The 13,655-nt window shown below is 43.0% G+C and overlaps 1 protein-coding gene across 4 annotated transcripts in view; it reads left to right on the top strand.

Moving 5' to 3' along the window:
- Positions 1-2,555: 2,555 nt before the first annotated feature.
- Positions 2,556-13,655, top strand: part of CHCHD6 (coiled-coil-helix-coiled-coil-helix domain containing 6) — a 169,589-nt gene continuing 158,489 nt past the window's right edge. For all 4 annotated transcript variants that reach the window (XM_073351350.1, XM_073351351.1, XM_073351349.1 and 1 more), the window contains exons 1-4: positions 2,556-2,741; positions 7,136-7,277; positions 8,602-8,671; positions 10,220-10,364. In XM_073351350.1, coding sequence (XP_073207451.1) covers positions 2,652-2,741; positions 7,136-7,277; positions 8,602-8,671; positions 10,220-10,364 — 447 coding nt within the window. In that variant the 5' untranslated portion in view covers positions 2,556-2,651. The remainder of the gene's footprint in view (positions 2,742-7,135; positions 7,278-8,601; positions 8,672-10,219; positions 10,365-13,655) is intronic.

The raw sequence follows: 13,655 nt of genomic DNA, 5'->3' as shown, positions 1-13,655 counted from the left end.
CATGTTTAAACAGGAAAACACGGGTTCTAGTATCACCTTAGCATCTTGGAGCCTAATACCTCTCTATCACAACATAACACGATGATTTGTTGGTTCATATATTTAATCTCATTAGTGGTGGAATAATTAAATAGGCATATCTTGCCAACTGCATATCACATTTTAGTTGTGCTAACTGTGCCAATTAACTATATTCACTGAGTAAAATGCACTAAATTAAAGAAATTAAGAGATTCCAAGTTCCATCATTGTAGCACCAAGCCTTTGTCTTGGAGCAAATCCAAATTGCCTTCTGTAAAACCTTTTAATATGTCTCCAACACAAAACTAATCATCTTCTTCTTGCAAAATTTTTATTTTAGTAATTTCGTAGAAAGCCTTGTGTATCTAGATCCTAAAATCTCTAGAATGACCTATACCCTCAGGATAACTGGATAGACCAAATAGTGGCAGATTTTCTTCTCTGTTTGCTGCTATATAATAGGATTGAATCTTGCCTTCTGTTCTTGTATGCCAGATGCAAATTTTTGAAAAAGTAAAATTCTTTTGGCAGGGTGCAAGGCAGCCATTTTTCAGGCTTTTTGTAATGAAATCCATCTATTGGGGTAATGATGTATTTGGATGATCACAGTCCTTGTCTTTTGTGTGCCCATTTGTCTGGCCCTGAATGTACATTGGGTCTTCTTTTATTTCTCAATTTTTATGAGAAAATTCAAAAGATTTGGATCAAGCTGTCAAATAATTCACCATATTTTTTGGGCAATGATATTTGCCACTGTTTTTCATGGACCGATAAAGCAGTAGTAATAAGTTGTATTACCTAATTATCTTAAAATTACTTTGGATTTCAACAAATATCCCATGCTTAGTTATGCCCCCTATAAGAGTCCACACAACTGCTTCACTATTGATTCTCTGAGGCAGTGGCTTTCAACCTTTCCACACAACTGTACCCCTGTCAGTAGTCTGATTTGTCTTGCATACCCCCAAGTTTCACCTCACTTTAAAAACTACTTGCTTACAAAATCAGATATAAAAATACAAAAAGTGTCACAGCACACTATTGCTGAAAAACTGCTTACTTTCTCATTTCTACCATTATAATTATAAATTGATTGGAATACAAATATACTTACATTTCAGTGTATAGTATCTAGAGCAGTATAAACAAGTATGAACTGTTAGTTTGTACTGACTTCACTAGTGCTTTTTATGTAGCTTATTGTAAAACTAGGCAAATATCCGAATGAGTTGATGTATGCTGGAAGACCTCTGCATACCCCCTGGTGTACGTGTACCCCTGGTTGAGAACCACTGCACTGAGGTATTTTCTGTAATACATAGGTAGAATGACATGGAATGTTAGCTGCTTTGAGGAATCATTCTTTGAGTGTGATTGAGGGTAATATCTTTTCAAGGAGGCCTTTTAATAGATTAGCTATAATTCTGTCATTGGACAGAAAATCCAGCATTGGGAAACTGTCTTGCAGAAATGAATGTGTTTTATTTAAATATTTTGGAAACAAGTTATTTTCTTTTTGTCTGTTAACATGATACAGGCTCTGGGCACTCTTCTCTCTAAAGTTCTTTCACCTTAGCTAATGGAAGGTAAATAAGCAGGACACCTTTCTTTTCCATTTAAGTCTATGAGCATTCTAGTCTCTGCATTCAAATAGCTCCACCTTTACTGCTCAAGTCTATGGGCATTCAGTCTGTCTCCATTATTGGCTATGAAAATTCATACATCTGTCCTATTTCAGCCTTCTCTTTTAAAGCATATGGCTACGCACCCTTCTTTGGTAAAATCTATAGCCATTCTCTTCTGTTAAGTCTTTTAATAGGTCCTGCAGCCATAAATCAATAGAAGAGAGGTGGTGGAGGGTTGACTCCAAGGGAGGAAAGGCAACTGCCTGTACAAAAAGTCCTGTCAAATGCTCCTTCACCCCACCAGCCCCATAAAAAAAGTCCCTTTTTAAAAAATCAGGTGTTGCTGTCTTATAGCCCCAGGTGCTGCAGTCAAGAGATTATATGAGAATCTCCGCTTTAATTTAAAGGAAGTTTATAAGACCTCAAGAAGCTGGAGAAAATTCATGAAGATGCAAAGCAAGTGAAACTAAAGGCTCAGAATTCAGAAGACAAATGATAGCCTAACATATATTTATTTTAAAAAACAACATATTTTGAAGGCCTGCCCAGCTCATGGTGTGGAAAGCTTGGGGGTTGGCAGTACTGCTATATAGCAGGGCTATGCACCTCTGGGAGGGTTGGGGGGGGCCTGCCTGAAGCCCTGGGGGAGGCTAGGATCCTAGGCTCAGCCTATCATGCCCAGTGACTAATTCAGGCCTGAGCTAGGCTCGCAGAGGGTAGGCCGCCCCCTCTCATGCTTGCTGCTCTCCTGGGGCCCCTCATTCTGTCCTAGCCAAACAGAGCCCTTGGAGGAACATCTACAACAACCAGACTACAATTCCCAGCCTGCCCCGCGGGCCATCGCCAGCAACGTGCCCTCTCCATTGGCTGCTCCTCTGGCAGCCGCCAATGAGACGCGGGTTTGTTGGTTGGTGAACTAGGAGAGAGTTTGTGCTGCTGAGGAGGCTGTGTGTCCCAGCTTACGTGAGGGACAGGGTGGGATAACCCCCGTCCAGCCCCGCCGGCATGGGGGGTAGCGAGAGCAGCTACGAGAACAGGAAGGTCTCGTTCGGGCTGGATGAGCAGGAGCGAGTGCGGGTGCTGCAGGGCATTAGGGTGAGAATTGGCTGGGATGGGGGAGGTGAGGGGCAGGGGCTGAGAGGGTCTGGGTGGGGCAGAGGGGCAGGAGATGAGAGGGGGTGGGGCTGAGAGGGTCTGGGTGGGGGAGAGGGGCTGGGGAAAGGGAGTGATACCCAACCATAGCATTGTTGCCTTTATAGTGTGTTAAAAGGCATCCCCCGCTCCCTTTCCCCAGAGCTGTTTAATCCATCCTGCACTCTTGACTTCTTGTGGGTTAAAGGAGATTTTACATTAAGGGCAGGAAGAGAGCGTCCAAGGGAAGAGACCATCACCCTTAATTAATATCACCTGGGGTACTATAGCAATTGGTGCAATGGAGACAGGTAGGGAGATAGGAGTAGTTGTGATTGAAGATTTGCTGCCTCTCCAGGGTGGGAATTGGAGCTGAGGAAAGAGGCCCTATCTGCATCATGATAGGACACCCTAGAGATGGAATTGGTGGTGTCACTAGGGTGCATTTTTCTCGGTTTCTGTCTTATCTCTGTATTTTTATTTCTCTTCTGTTACTCTACATTTTTGCAAGTTTGCCCTATTTCCTTTGTACCATTTGTATCCCATTGAGCTGCCTGTTTGCTTAGCCCCATGTGAAAGGGCTTGCTGAGTGAGACTGGATAAGTTTGTTCACTTCTTTTCCGCAGCTTCCAATCACAAGGATCTAATTAGGGTTGTTTCAGATTCCTCTTGCAGATCTTTGATATAGAGGAGAATCTAATCCTAATCAATTTTCTCTTTGCTGCTGCTTAGCTGGGCCCATTTAGCGTTCAGCTCCATGTACCAACTACACAGCAAAGTGAACTGCTTTGTTAATTTTATGTTGCTGCTCAGCTGAATGGTGTTGGAATTAGAGAAACTTGTTGATTTATGAAAAAAGAACAGGAGTACTTGTGGCATCTTAGAGACTAACAAATTTATTTGAGCATAAGCTTGTGTGGGCTACAGCCTACGTCATTGGATGCATGCAGTGGAAAATACAGTAGGACGATTTTATACACACAGAGTACATGAAACAATGGGTGTTACCATGTACACTATAATGAGAGTGATCAGTTAAGCTGAGCTATTACCAGCAGGAGAGAAAAAAAACCTTTTGTAGTGATAATCAAGATGGTCCATTTCCAGCAGTTGACAAGAACTTGTGAGGAACAATGGGGGGAAAAATAAACATGGGGAAATAGTTTTACTTTGTGTAATGACACATCCACTCCCAGTCTTTATTCAAGCCTAATTTAATGGTGTCCAGTTTGCAAATTAATTCCAGTTCAGCAGTCTCTCATTGGAGTCTCTTTTTGAAGTTTTTCTGTTGTTGTAATATTGCAACTTTTAGGTCTGTAATCGAGTGGCTAGAGAGATTGAAGTGTTCTCCGACTGGTTTTTGAATGTTATAATTCTGAATTATGTAATTATAATTTTGAATGTTATAATGACGTCTGATTTGTGTCCATTTATTCTTTTACGTAGAGACTGTCCAGTTTGGCCAATGTACATGGCAGAGGGGCATTGCTGGCACATGATGGCATATATCACATTGGTAGATGTGCAGGTGAACAAGCCTCTGATATTGTGGCTGATGTGATTAGGCCCTAAGATGGTGTCCCCTGAATAGATTTGTGGACAGAGTTGGCAACGGGCTTTGTTGCAAGGATCCTGGGTTAGTGTTTTTGTTGTGTGGTGTGTGATTGCTGGTGAGTGTTTGCTTCAGGTTGGGGGGATGTCTGTAAGCGAGGATTGGCCTGTGAGAGTGAGGGATCATCCTTAAGGATAGGTTGTAGATCCTTGATGATGCGCTGGAGAGGTTTTAGTTGGGGGCTGAAGGTGACGGCTAGTGGCATTCTGTTACTTTCTTTGTTGGGCCTGTCCTGTAGTAGATGACTTCTGGGTATTCTTCTGGCTCCGTCAGTCTGTTTCTTCACTTCAGCAGGTGGGTATTGTAGTAATGCTTGATAGAGATCTTGTAGGTGTTTGTCTCTGTCTGAGGGATTGGAGCAGTTGTATCTTAGAACTTGGCTGTAGACAATGGGATCGTGTGATGTGGTCTGGATGAAAGCTGGAGGCATGTAGGTAAGTATAGCGGTCAGGAGGTTTCCGATATAGGGTGGTGTTTATGTGACCATCATTTATTTGCACTGTAGTGTCCAGGAAGTGCATCTCTTGTGTGGACTGGTCCAGGCTGAGGTTGATGGTGGGATGGAAATTGTTGAAATCATGGTGGAATTCATCAAGGGCTTCTTTTCCATGGGTCCAGATGATGAGAATGTCATCAATGTAGCACAAGTAGAGTAGGGGCATTAGGGGACGAGAGCTGAGGAAGCGTTGTTCTAATTCAGCCATAAAAATGTTGGCATACTGTGGGGCCATGCGAGTACCTATAGCAGTGCAGGGGCAGAAGGAGAGGCCCCGATATTGTCGGGGCCTCTCCTTCTGCCCCTGCACTGCTATGAGTACCTGCATGGCCCCACAATATGCCAACGTTTTTATGGCTGACTTAGAACAACGCCATCATGTGCCAGCAATGCCCCTCTGCCAAGTACATTGGCCAAACTGGACAGTCTCTACGTAAAAGAATAAATGGACACAAATCTGACGTCAAGAATTATAACTTTCAAAAACCAGTCAGAGAACACTTCAATCTCTCTAGCCACTAGATTATAGACCTAAAAGTTGCAATATTACAACAAAAAAACTTCAAAAAGAGACTCCAACAAGAGACTGCTGAATTGGAATTAATTTGCAAACTGGACACTGTTAAATTAGGCTTGAATAAAGACTGGGAGTGGAAGTGTCATTACACAAAGTAAAACTATTTTCCCATGTTTATTTTTCCCCCCTATTGTTCCTCACACGTTCTTGTCAACTGCTGGAAATGGACCATCTTGATTATCACTACAAAAGGTTTTTTTTCTCTCCTGCTGGTAATAGCTCAGCTTAACTGATCACTCTCGTTATAGTATGCATGTTAACACCCATTGTTTCATGTTTTCTGTGTATATAAAATCGTCCTACTGTATTTTCCACTGCATGCATCTGATGACGTGGGCTGTAGCCCATGAAAGCTCATGGTCCAATAAATTTGTTAGTCTCTAAGGTGCCACAAGTACTCCTGTTTTTTTTGCGGATACAGACTAACAAGGCTCCTACTCTGAAAGCTGTTGATTTATGGTTATTGGTCCATTCCATTGATCTCTAGGAGTTCAGACTAAATGGAGGGAGCCCCGATATTTGTCATTATAGGAACTCTCACTAAATAAACAGGGGCCTCCCTGGCTTGTTCATTTGAATTGCAAAGCTGAATCCAGTCACAAGCTTTTATGAAATGAAATGGGTTTCCTCATTTTTGGAACTCGAAGGGGATTATTTTGGTTTTTTAGAAAAACCTCAGATACTTTATAGCTAGTGTTGACCGTTCATTTTCTTTCAAGGAAATACTCACTTTTCTAGTTATTAATTTTGTACTTGTCATCACTAAAACATCATAGTCATTATGTAGATTATTTTACAATGCATGTTGTATGCCTGGAGCTGTGTTCCCTGGGATCTGTTGATAGGGTGCTGTGTGTGTTTCATTTATAGTGCAAGCAGAAGAGAACAGAGTTGAAGACCTAAGACCAACCTGACAAAAGCACAATCTGTAATCAAGATGTTAAAATACTGCTTATCTTGGGCAGTAGTGGCATAGCTAAAATCTATGGTCTGGTTTATGCTCTGAAGTGTGTCAATGGGAGTCTGGCCTGGGCATGGAAATTGAGCACCCCTTAATTTTGTCCATTAGGGTGGAGTGGCCAGTATAAAATTGACTGGTGTATCAGAAGAACAGTTAGCCCTGTCTATGACATCAAAAGCAAGGGCAGAAAGGCACTCTGAATTGAATTCCCAGGAGATTTTTGGCTGCATTTTCTACCTTTTCATGGTTCTGCACCCAAGTATGGGAATAGGCAATAAAATTGGAATTGAGCACATTCGTCTCCTCCATTTCATTATTATTAGGTGGAAAACTCTGCCTAGACTTATAAAAATAGGAACTGAAGATCTACTAAGTAATAATCCTTCCCTGCCTCCCTCTCCCCCCCCCCCCCCCCCCCCCCGGTGCATAAAGGATTGCTCTTTATAGTTTGTTCTCAATAGCTTGTTGACAATTCATTGTCCAATCTAGCCTTAAGACTCAATTACTTGACCTCATCACTTCCTGATGTAATATATTTGCTGAATGTGAATTCAACAACAGATAACTTGCTCTCAGATGATGATTTAAAATAGTATAAGTAGCAGTATTTTGAAGCAGGATTAAAAAATAATTACCTGTTGAAAACTCCTCTTAATACAAAATAAAAATCAAGAATTGACTAACTTAATCTCTTCCCAACAAATTGCTCTAGCTCTCTGAAGATGTAGTGAACCGAATGAAGGAAACTTCTCAACTTAAAGGGGACCAGAGACCATCTTCCTTTCCTTCTCCCTCATCCTATGGCACTGCATCATCACCACAAGCTGCAAAAGGGAAGCCCAAGTGTACTACAGGTATTGTCAGTCTCCACTGTGTCTGCAGTCTAAAATTTTGACACTGTTGGTCACTGAGGTGTGGTTAATGCCTTTATCACACACTTGTACCTTGTCAGGACACGTTTGTTATGTTGAGTGGCATTTCCACTTGTGTGGGTATCAGTGTGATTACAAAGATTGGGTATTCATATTGTTGCAAGAAAGCTTTTTGGGTGAGGTAGACAATGTTGTATGGTAACTAGAATGGTTGGGAATCTTGGGTTCTGTTTCTGGCTCTGCCAGTGAATCTGTATGACTCTAAACAAGTCATCTAACTTTTCAGTGCCTCTCTGTTTTCCCCATGTGTGGAATAGTAGTAATACCCATTTCCTCAAATATTTGTGTGACTTCATTAATGTGTGGTAAGGTTCTTTTGAGATCCTTGGATGACAGGTATGGTAGCAGTTCAGAATATTACTCACAACCATGTTTCTAAAAGGGCATTAGTCATGTCAGCTCCTTTCAGTGGACAGGGAATCTGCTGTACGTATGTCATGTTATTCTGCAGGTTCAGAGGAGAAATATTTCATTAGCTGATACTAGCTATTACCAGAAAGAGAAGAGGAGAAACTGGCAAAGCTCAGCTATTTAGTTGCATGCTTAAAGACTTGTTTTCTCATTCAAGTCAGCTGATTCTTGTTTTACTCAATGGTGCTCAAATGTGTATTGTTGGTACATCTGTCATTGCTCCCATAAAAGTCTTAAACAGAAACATTCTGGGATCCAGAGTGCAGCAGGGGGTTGGTGAATCATTCCTTTCCTGCCAGAGACCAGCATTCATTTGTGGCCAAAGTCTTAAAGTTTTAAAAGTGGGTTTAGTGGTGCCTCATCCTTGTCCCTGTCTGTGAATGTCCCAAACCACTTTATAATTTGATCTCTACTTAGGAGAGACCAGTGCTGGAATAACAAAGGATGCAGCAGGTTTGGAGAGAGATGCTTTTGCAGAACTGGGGAAAAGGGGTGTAAAATAGGTTAAAATAACATGAGCGCTTGAGATGGGTCAGGGTTGAAGTGCATCAGTATCCTCAGATGGAGGAAGCTTGCATAACACCGTCATTATGCCTTGTTCAAGGCAGTATTGTCAGCCTCTCACTTACATGAACGCTAAATTCAGCCATAAAACTTTTAAAAAGTTTTCTTTTTTCCCATTGACTTTTCTTATTGTACTGAGTGTTCCCTTCATAGAATGTTGCTCATTTGTTGAGAATTTTTCTCTTCCCTCTGATGATGTCCATTCTCATGAAGCGAAGGTAGCCAGTGTTTTTTTTCCACAGTCATCAGTTGCTTCTGTTCTTCTCTTCAGGAATCCATCCACCAAGTACCAGTAGCTCTGGTCAGAAGCCCTCTGAGGCGGAGGAGGACCTGTACAAAAGGTAGGGGGATGTTCTTCCTGTCAGGAGACAGCCACCTGTGCTGCCTGGGCCACATACATGCCATGTGTAATGCTGCATTCTAGAGTTCAGTACAGTGATGATTTTATGTGGTGTTGCGTAGTATGTTTTTAATGAGATCTTAATATAGGTAAAGGCCACTGGGCATCTTTTGGTGAGAGAGCACGTGACTCTTGGGGTTGGAGATGGGTAAGGGGGCTGGGACCAATGGGAAGGTGTTTATAGAAATGTCGGAGGAGCGAAGAATGCTTTCACATGATTTTCTGTGGGTAGTGGAGAAACACATGTCCACTGGAGCCTAAAGTTGTGTCTGCCTGCTCTTGCCTCCTGAGGAAAGTGAAAACCCCTAAGACTCTTGTTGAGTCCTTGAAGAAACTTCTGCCCAGACCTCAAATCTATTGATCAGTTTAACTCTGCATATGAGTGAGAATCTCTGTAGTTATACCTGAAATAATGTTTGTTCAGACACTGTCAGCTTCTTCTCCTGATGCCTGCTCCACTAGACCTGGTGGCTGCCAGCCTTTTCCACTGTGCTGTGGGTTTTTCCTGTATGGGGCGTTTTGGCTTAACAAGGTGTCCGTGCATGTAAAGGTACAGTGAGAAAGAGAGGAGTTGTGTGAAATGTGGTCCTTGCTGTGTCTCACCCTCAGGAGTCTCTGCTGCTTTTTCCAAGGGTGGAGGACAGTAGGAGGTCTAGCTTCTCTATCGATGGAGGGTTGTCTGTTATAAAACTGTTGCCATATGTTTTTCTAGCTTCTCTAAATGCCTTTTCCTGGTCTTCCTTTGCTGCATTACTGTGTCCATGCTTTCTCTGCATGTCACACAAGTCTAGCTTTGGGGATTATGAAAATGAGTCCTCTTCAGTGCTATTGTTGATTATTCAAGCTTGTAAAAGTGATGCATCAAACCCACTGTCCATAACTGTGTGTCTGACACACCTAGTGAACTCTCTGGGAAGTTGGTTCTGTTCTGTTCTTTAAAGAGATGGTGAAATCAGAATTGCTGGTAGACTGTGGACATGTCTCAAGGTTGCTTCCCCGACATCAATCATCCCACTTACTCGGCAGAGGGCTCCTTCCCACTTACTCTGCAGAGGGCTCCTTCTGTCTCGCAGGGCCAGCAAAGCAAATAGCTAAGATAGTGTTGGTAGTAAAATTCAGCTAGGCAGACAAACTTCTTTTTTTGTGGCCTGCATCTTATTTTTTTAAAAGCAGCTTTATGTATAGTTTATTAAATCCTTTATTCTCACTGTTTTGAGGTGACTGTCAAGTGTTTAAGAGCCAGACCTAACTAAACTGTAGGTTTAAGTGCTTTGTGCCCCCTTGTTTTTTAAATTGTTCAGCACTGAACTTTCAGGTCATCTTTAAAGTTCATGGTGCTCCAAAATTCCCACAGAACCCTGGGAGTTGTGAGCAGGCTTTGTCCCAAGTAAATCACACCTCTTCTTGTTCCTGGCTAAGGGTAGGACAGATTATCCCATGAGCCTGTTGCTGAGCACCTTCTCTTGGCCTTTCTTTGGTACTGATGCAGGTATGAGCGAGAGCAGGCACTGGTCCAAGAGGAACTGCTCCGGCTGGCCAAGAGGGAACGGGAGGCAGGCAGCGAGTGTCTCAATACAACTCTGCAACGGGAAAAGAACAGCACCAATGAAGAGAGGCAGAAAGCAACTCGGATGGTAGGTACAAAGCAACATATTCCCAGGCAGGAGGAGGGCCTGAAACCTTTCCCCTTTGAGGGATCAGTTAAATGCCATTTATTTGTGTAATGAGTTCAGCAACTGCTGCTTAGTCCCAAGTCCATGGTAGTTATCATCTCATATCTCTTAGCCTGCTGTAGTTGGCAAGTCTGTCATGTAACTAACCTTAGGCTGAGCTTTTATGAGAATGGTATAGCATCTGGCTACATGCAGGTGGGCGCATTGTCTGTGGGAGAGTGGAGTGGAGATGGCTGGCAAGAGAGCCTGCTGCATATGTAGGGTTGGGAGGGACTAGCATTGTGGCAACCTGGGCTGGATGGAGCTCTGCTAAGCTACTACATGTGTGAAATGGGTATTTTTGATGTAGGTACAGACTTGACCTGTCTCAACTTTGCTGTATCTGGACTGTTGAGTAAAGTTACAGGAACACCTGAATAGTCAGGAGTAGAGTGTCTTACAAGAACTGGCTTCTTGTTCTTAACTGTAGTGACATGAGCTGTCCCGTTATAACAATGTGAGGATGATGCTTGCCACAGTGAAACTGGTCCTGGTTATCAGTAGACAGCGAGGTGGATATTTAGACTAATTCGCCGAGAGTCACATTACTTGTTAAAAGGACAATGTCTAGACGAGGGAGGGAACAGGGCTGGGAGTTGAGTTCTAGGTTCTATTCCTCTTCTTCCCACCCCCTGCCCCCCTACCAAACTGATTTGCTGTGTGGTTTGGTTAAATCACAAATCCCTCTGTGCCTCCATTTTTCCATCTGTAAATCGGTGTTGATACTACCCCACCCCAGAAGGCAAGTGAGGTGTAACTTGGTTATGGTGCACTTTGGCTCAATAATAAATTATAACTGTTCCAACATGCTAGCCTGCTGCCTTTTCATATTGATTTCCCTGATGTGGTTCATAAGTGACCCCTGTGAGGCAAGTGATTTCCTTTGAGAAACAGCAGAGTCTAAGGATGGGCAATCTCTCCGGTGGAAGGGTTAAATACAAAAAAGGAGTTGATATCTAAGGCAGGTAAGAGCTGTGCATCTGGATGAGACATTGCAGCTGGTAAGTAGCACTTACTCCATTCCCACCAGGAGGATGATAATTCCTTTCATTAACGTAATTAACAGACCTTTGTAGAAAGTGGCAGTGAATTAATTTCTAAATCTGAGGAGATGGCACTGCTCAGTGAGAGAGCCCTCTCTCCAGGAGTGAGACACACACAAGAGCTGTTTGGGAAGAATGTGACTGAGATGTGTCAGCATTATCACTGAAATGTGCCCTTATGGCTGGAACCAGCCGGGACCTGACTCTTAGGGTATGTCTACACTACAGTTAAACATTTGCGGCTCCTCCATTGCAATTTGGGCTTGGGCTACGGGGCTATTTAATTGTGATGTAGACAGTTGGGCTCGAGCCCAGACTCTTGGACCTTCCCCCTTCCCAGGGCCTGGGCTCCAGCCTGAGCCTGAACATCTACCCCAGTAAAACAGCCCCACAGCTTGAGCCCCGCATGCCTGAATCAGCTGACCCGACCCTGGCATGGGTGTTTGTTTGCAGTGTAGACCTACCTTTTATGTACAAATGTTGTAATCACATCAGAGTGTAACACTTAATCCTCCAGAGTACGAAGCATGGAGTTGCTGGGTACGTGACAGTTTGCAAACACAAAGCAGGTTCAAATCAGATTTTTCTTGGGTAACCCATGGAATGTAAGTAGTGAATATGCAGCTTATGCCCAGAATGTGGTGTTAGAGAAACTGTGGTCAAGTTTATTGCTGTGTAGTCTCCTCCATTGATCACTGACATGAAACAAATCTGAGAAAACTTAGAAATCAATGAGAAATTTTGGGTTGTCTACTTTGTTCTGACAAGAGTTAGGCAAGGGTGCTGGCTACTTGTTCCTGGATAACTTTAATGTGTCAACTCTTTACTATGGGGACTCCTACATGGTATATTTCCTCTCAATTCCAGGCACCCTTTGAATATAAGGTTCCCCACTCTGGCCCCTCAAACAGCCTGTCCTCTGTTTGTTAGGAATGAATGTCTTTCCACATCACCCCAAAACTTCCCAGTTAGTGTTTGAAGGCCCAGGACCCCCTCTTGCAGTTCCTTGTACTATTTGAATGGTAGCTCTCACTTGTCAGTATTCTTGTTTGTCAGGATTCCTCCGTTTTCCAGCTCCTTGGTCCCTTAGTCTGGAATGGTGGCTGAGTGTTGGCTGTTGTCTTCAAGCCTGGAACATGAGGGGAGTGATGGACTTGGGCCATCCTTTGACCCCTCTGCTTTATCTCTGCTGTTTATCATTTGAAGTTAAAAGCAAGTGTGTATGTGGTTTTATGGGTATTGATTGTATTATACAGCCAGTCAAGATTGCACTGTCATGCACACAGAAGCCAGGGGGAATAAACTTTCAGGTGTTCTGCGCTGTGTTGCACAAGAAGGGTGTCAAAAAAGAATGGGATTGTTGTTTTATTTGGGGCAACTGAGTTGTCTGCCTTCAGCTATTCAAAATGTATTAGGACTTGAAGATCATGCCACATATTGTTGGAAAGCTAATTTCTTCTAGATTTGCCGTAAGATCTTGGTGCTGAAATAATTTGGCTTTTAATACCCTTCTCTTGTGTAGGCAGCTCTACTATGTAGCCATGCTCTCTCTTTACCATGCCACTTGTAGGCCATAAACCTGAATACAACAGCTATATTTTTAAACAATTTCATTTTGATTGATTGTGCTGAAAGTCACTTGATGTTTAATCTGTGTTCTTTACAGTTTTCATCCGCTGACCTTTATTATTAATAGTATTTGTGTAAGGTGATGGTTCAGTCTTATTGGATTGTATGTTTTCCTGTGATCAGAAACACATTAACCAATTGTGACGTTCCCCTCTGGTGTTGTCTGGACCAGTGATCTGCTAGGCCGCTCCAATCCTTGACTCTGGGAGCCAGCCTTACCCTGCTTTGCTGTGAGAACCCCCACTCCTGGGCTGTTCATGCACAGCCTCTGGCATGTAAGCTGCTCCCAGCTACTTGCAAGTGAATGACACTAGCCAATATCTCTGGTCCTAGAAACAACCCTAGGAACCTCCGTCTTGTAGTGTCCAGTTATGCCCGCTGGATGCTGCAAGCTTATATAAGTTCGTCAGTTTAACAAAGAAATTGAAAAGTACCAGGCTTGTTATCCCAAGGGGAGCCTCTGACACCTGCAAACCAAACGCACTGCTTCGGGTAAAATAAACAGATTTATTAACTGTAAAGATCGATAACAAGTCAGATC

This window comes from Lepidochelys kempii, chromosome 7 (genome assembly GCF_965140265.1).
Source record: "Lepidochelys kempii isolate rLepKem1 chromosome 7, rLepKem1.hap2, whole genome shotgun sequence".
Classification (NCBI taxonomy): Eukaryota; Metazoa; Chordata; order Testudines; family Cheloniidae; genus Lepidochelys; species Lepidochelys kempii.
The sequence above is the reverse complement of the archived record's forward strand: the minus strand, read 5'-3'. Positions and strand labels throughout refer to the sequence as shown.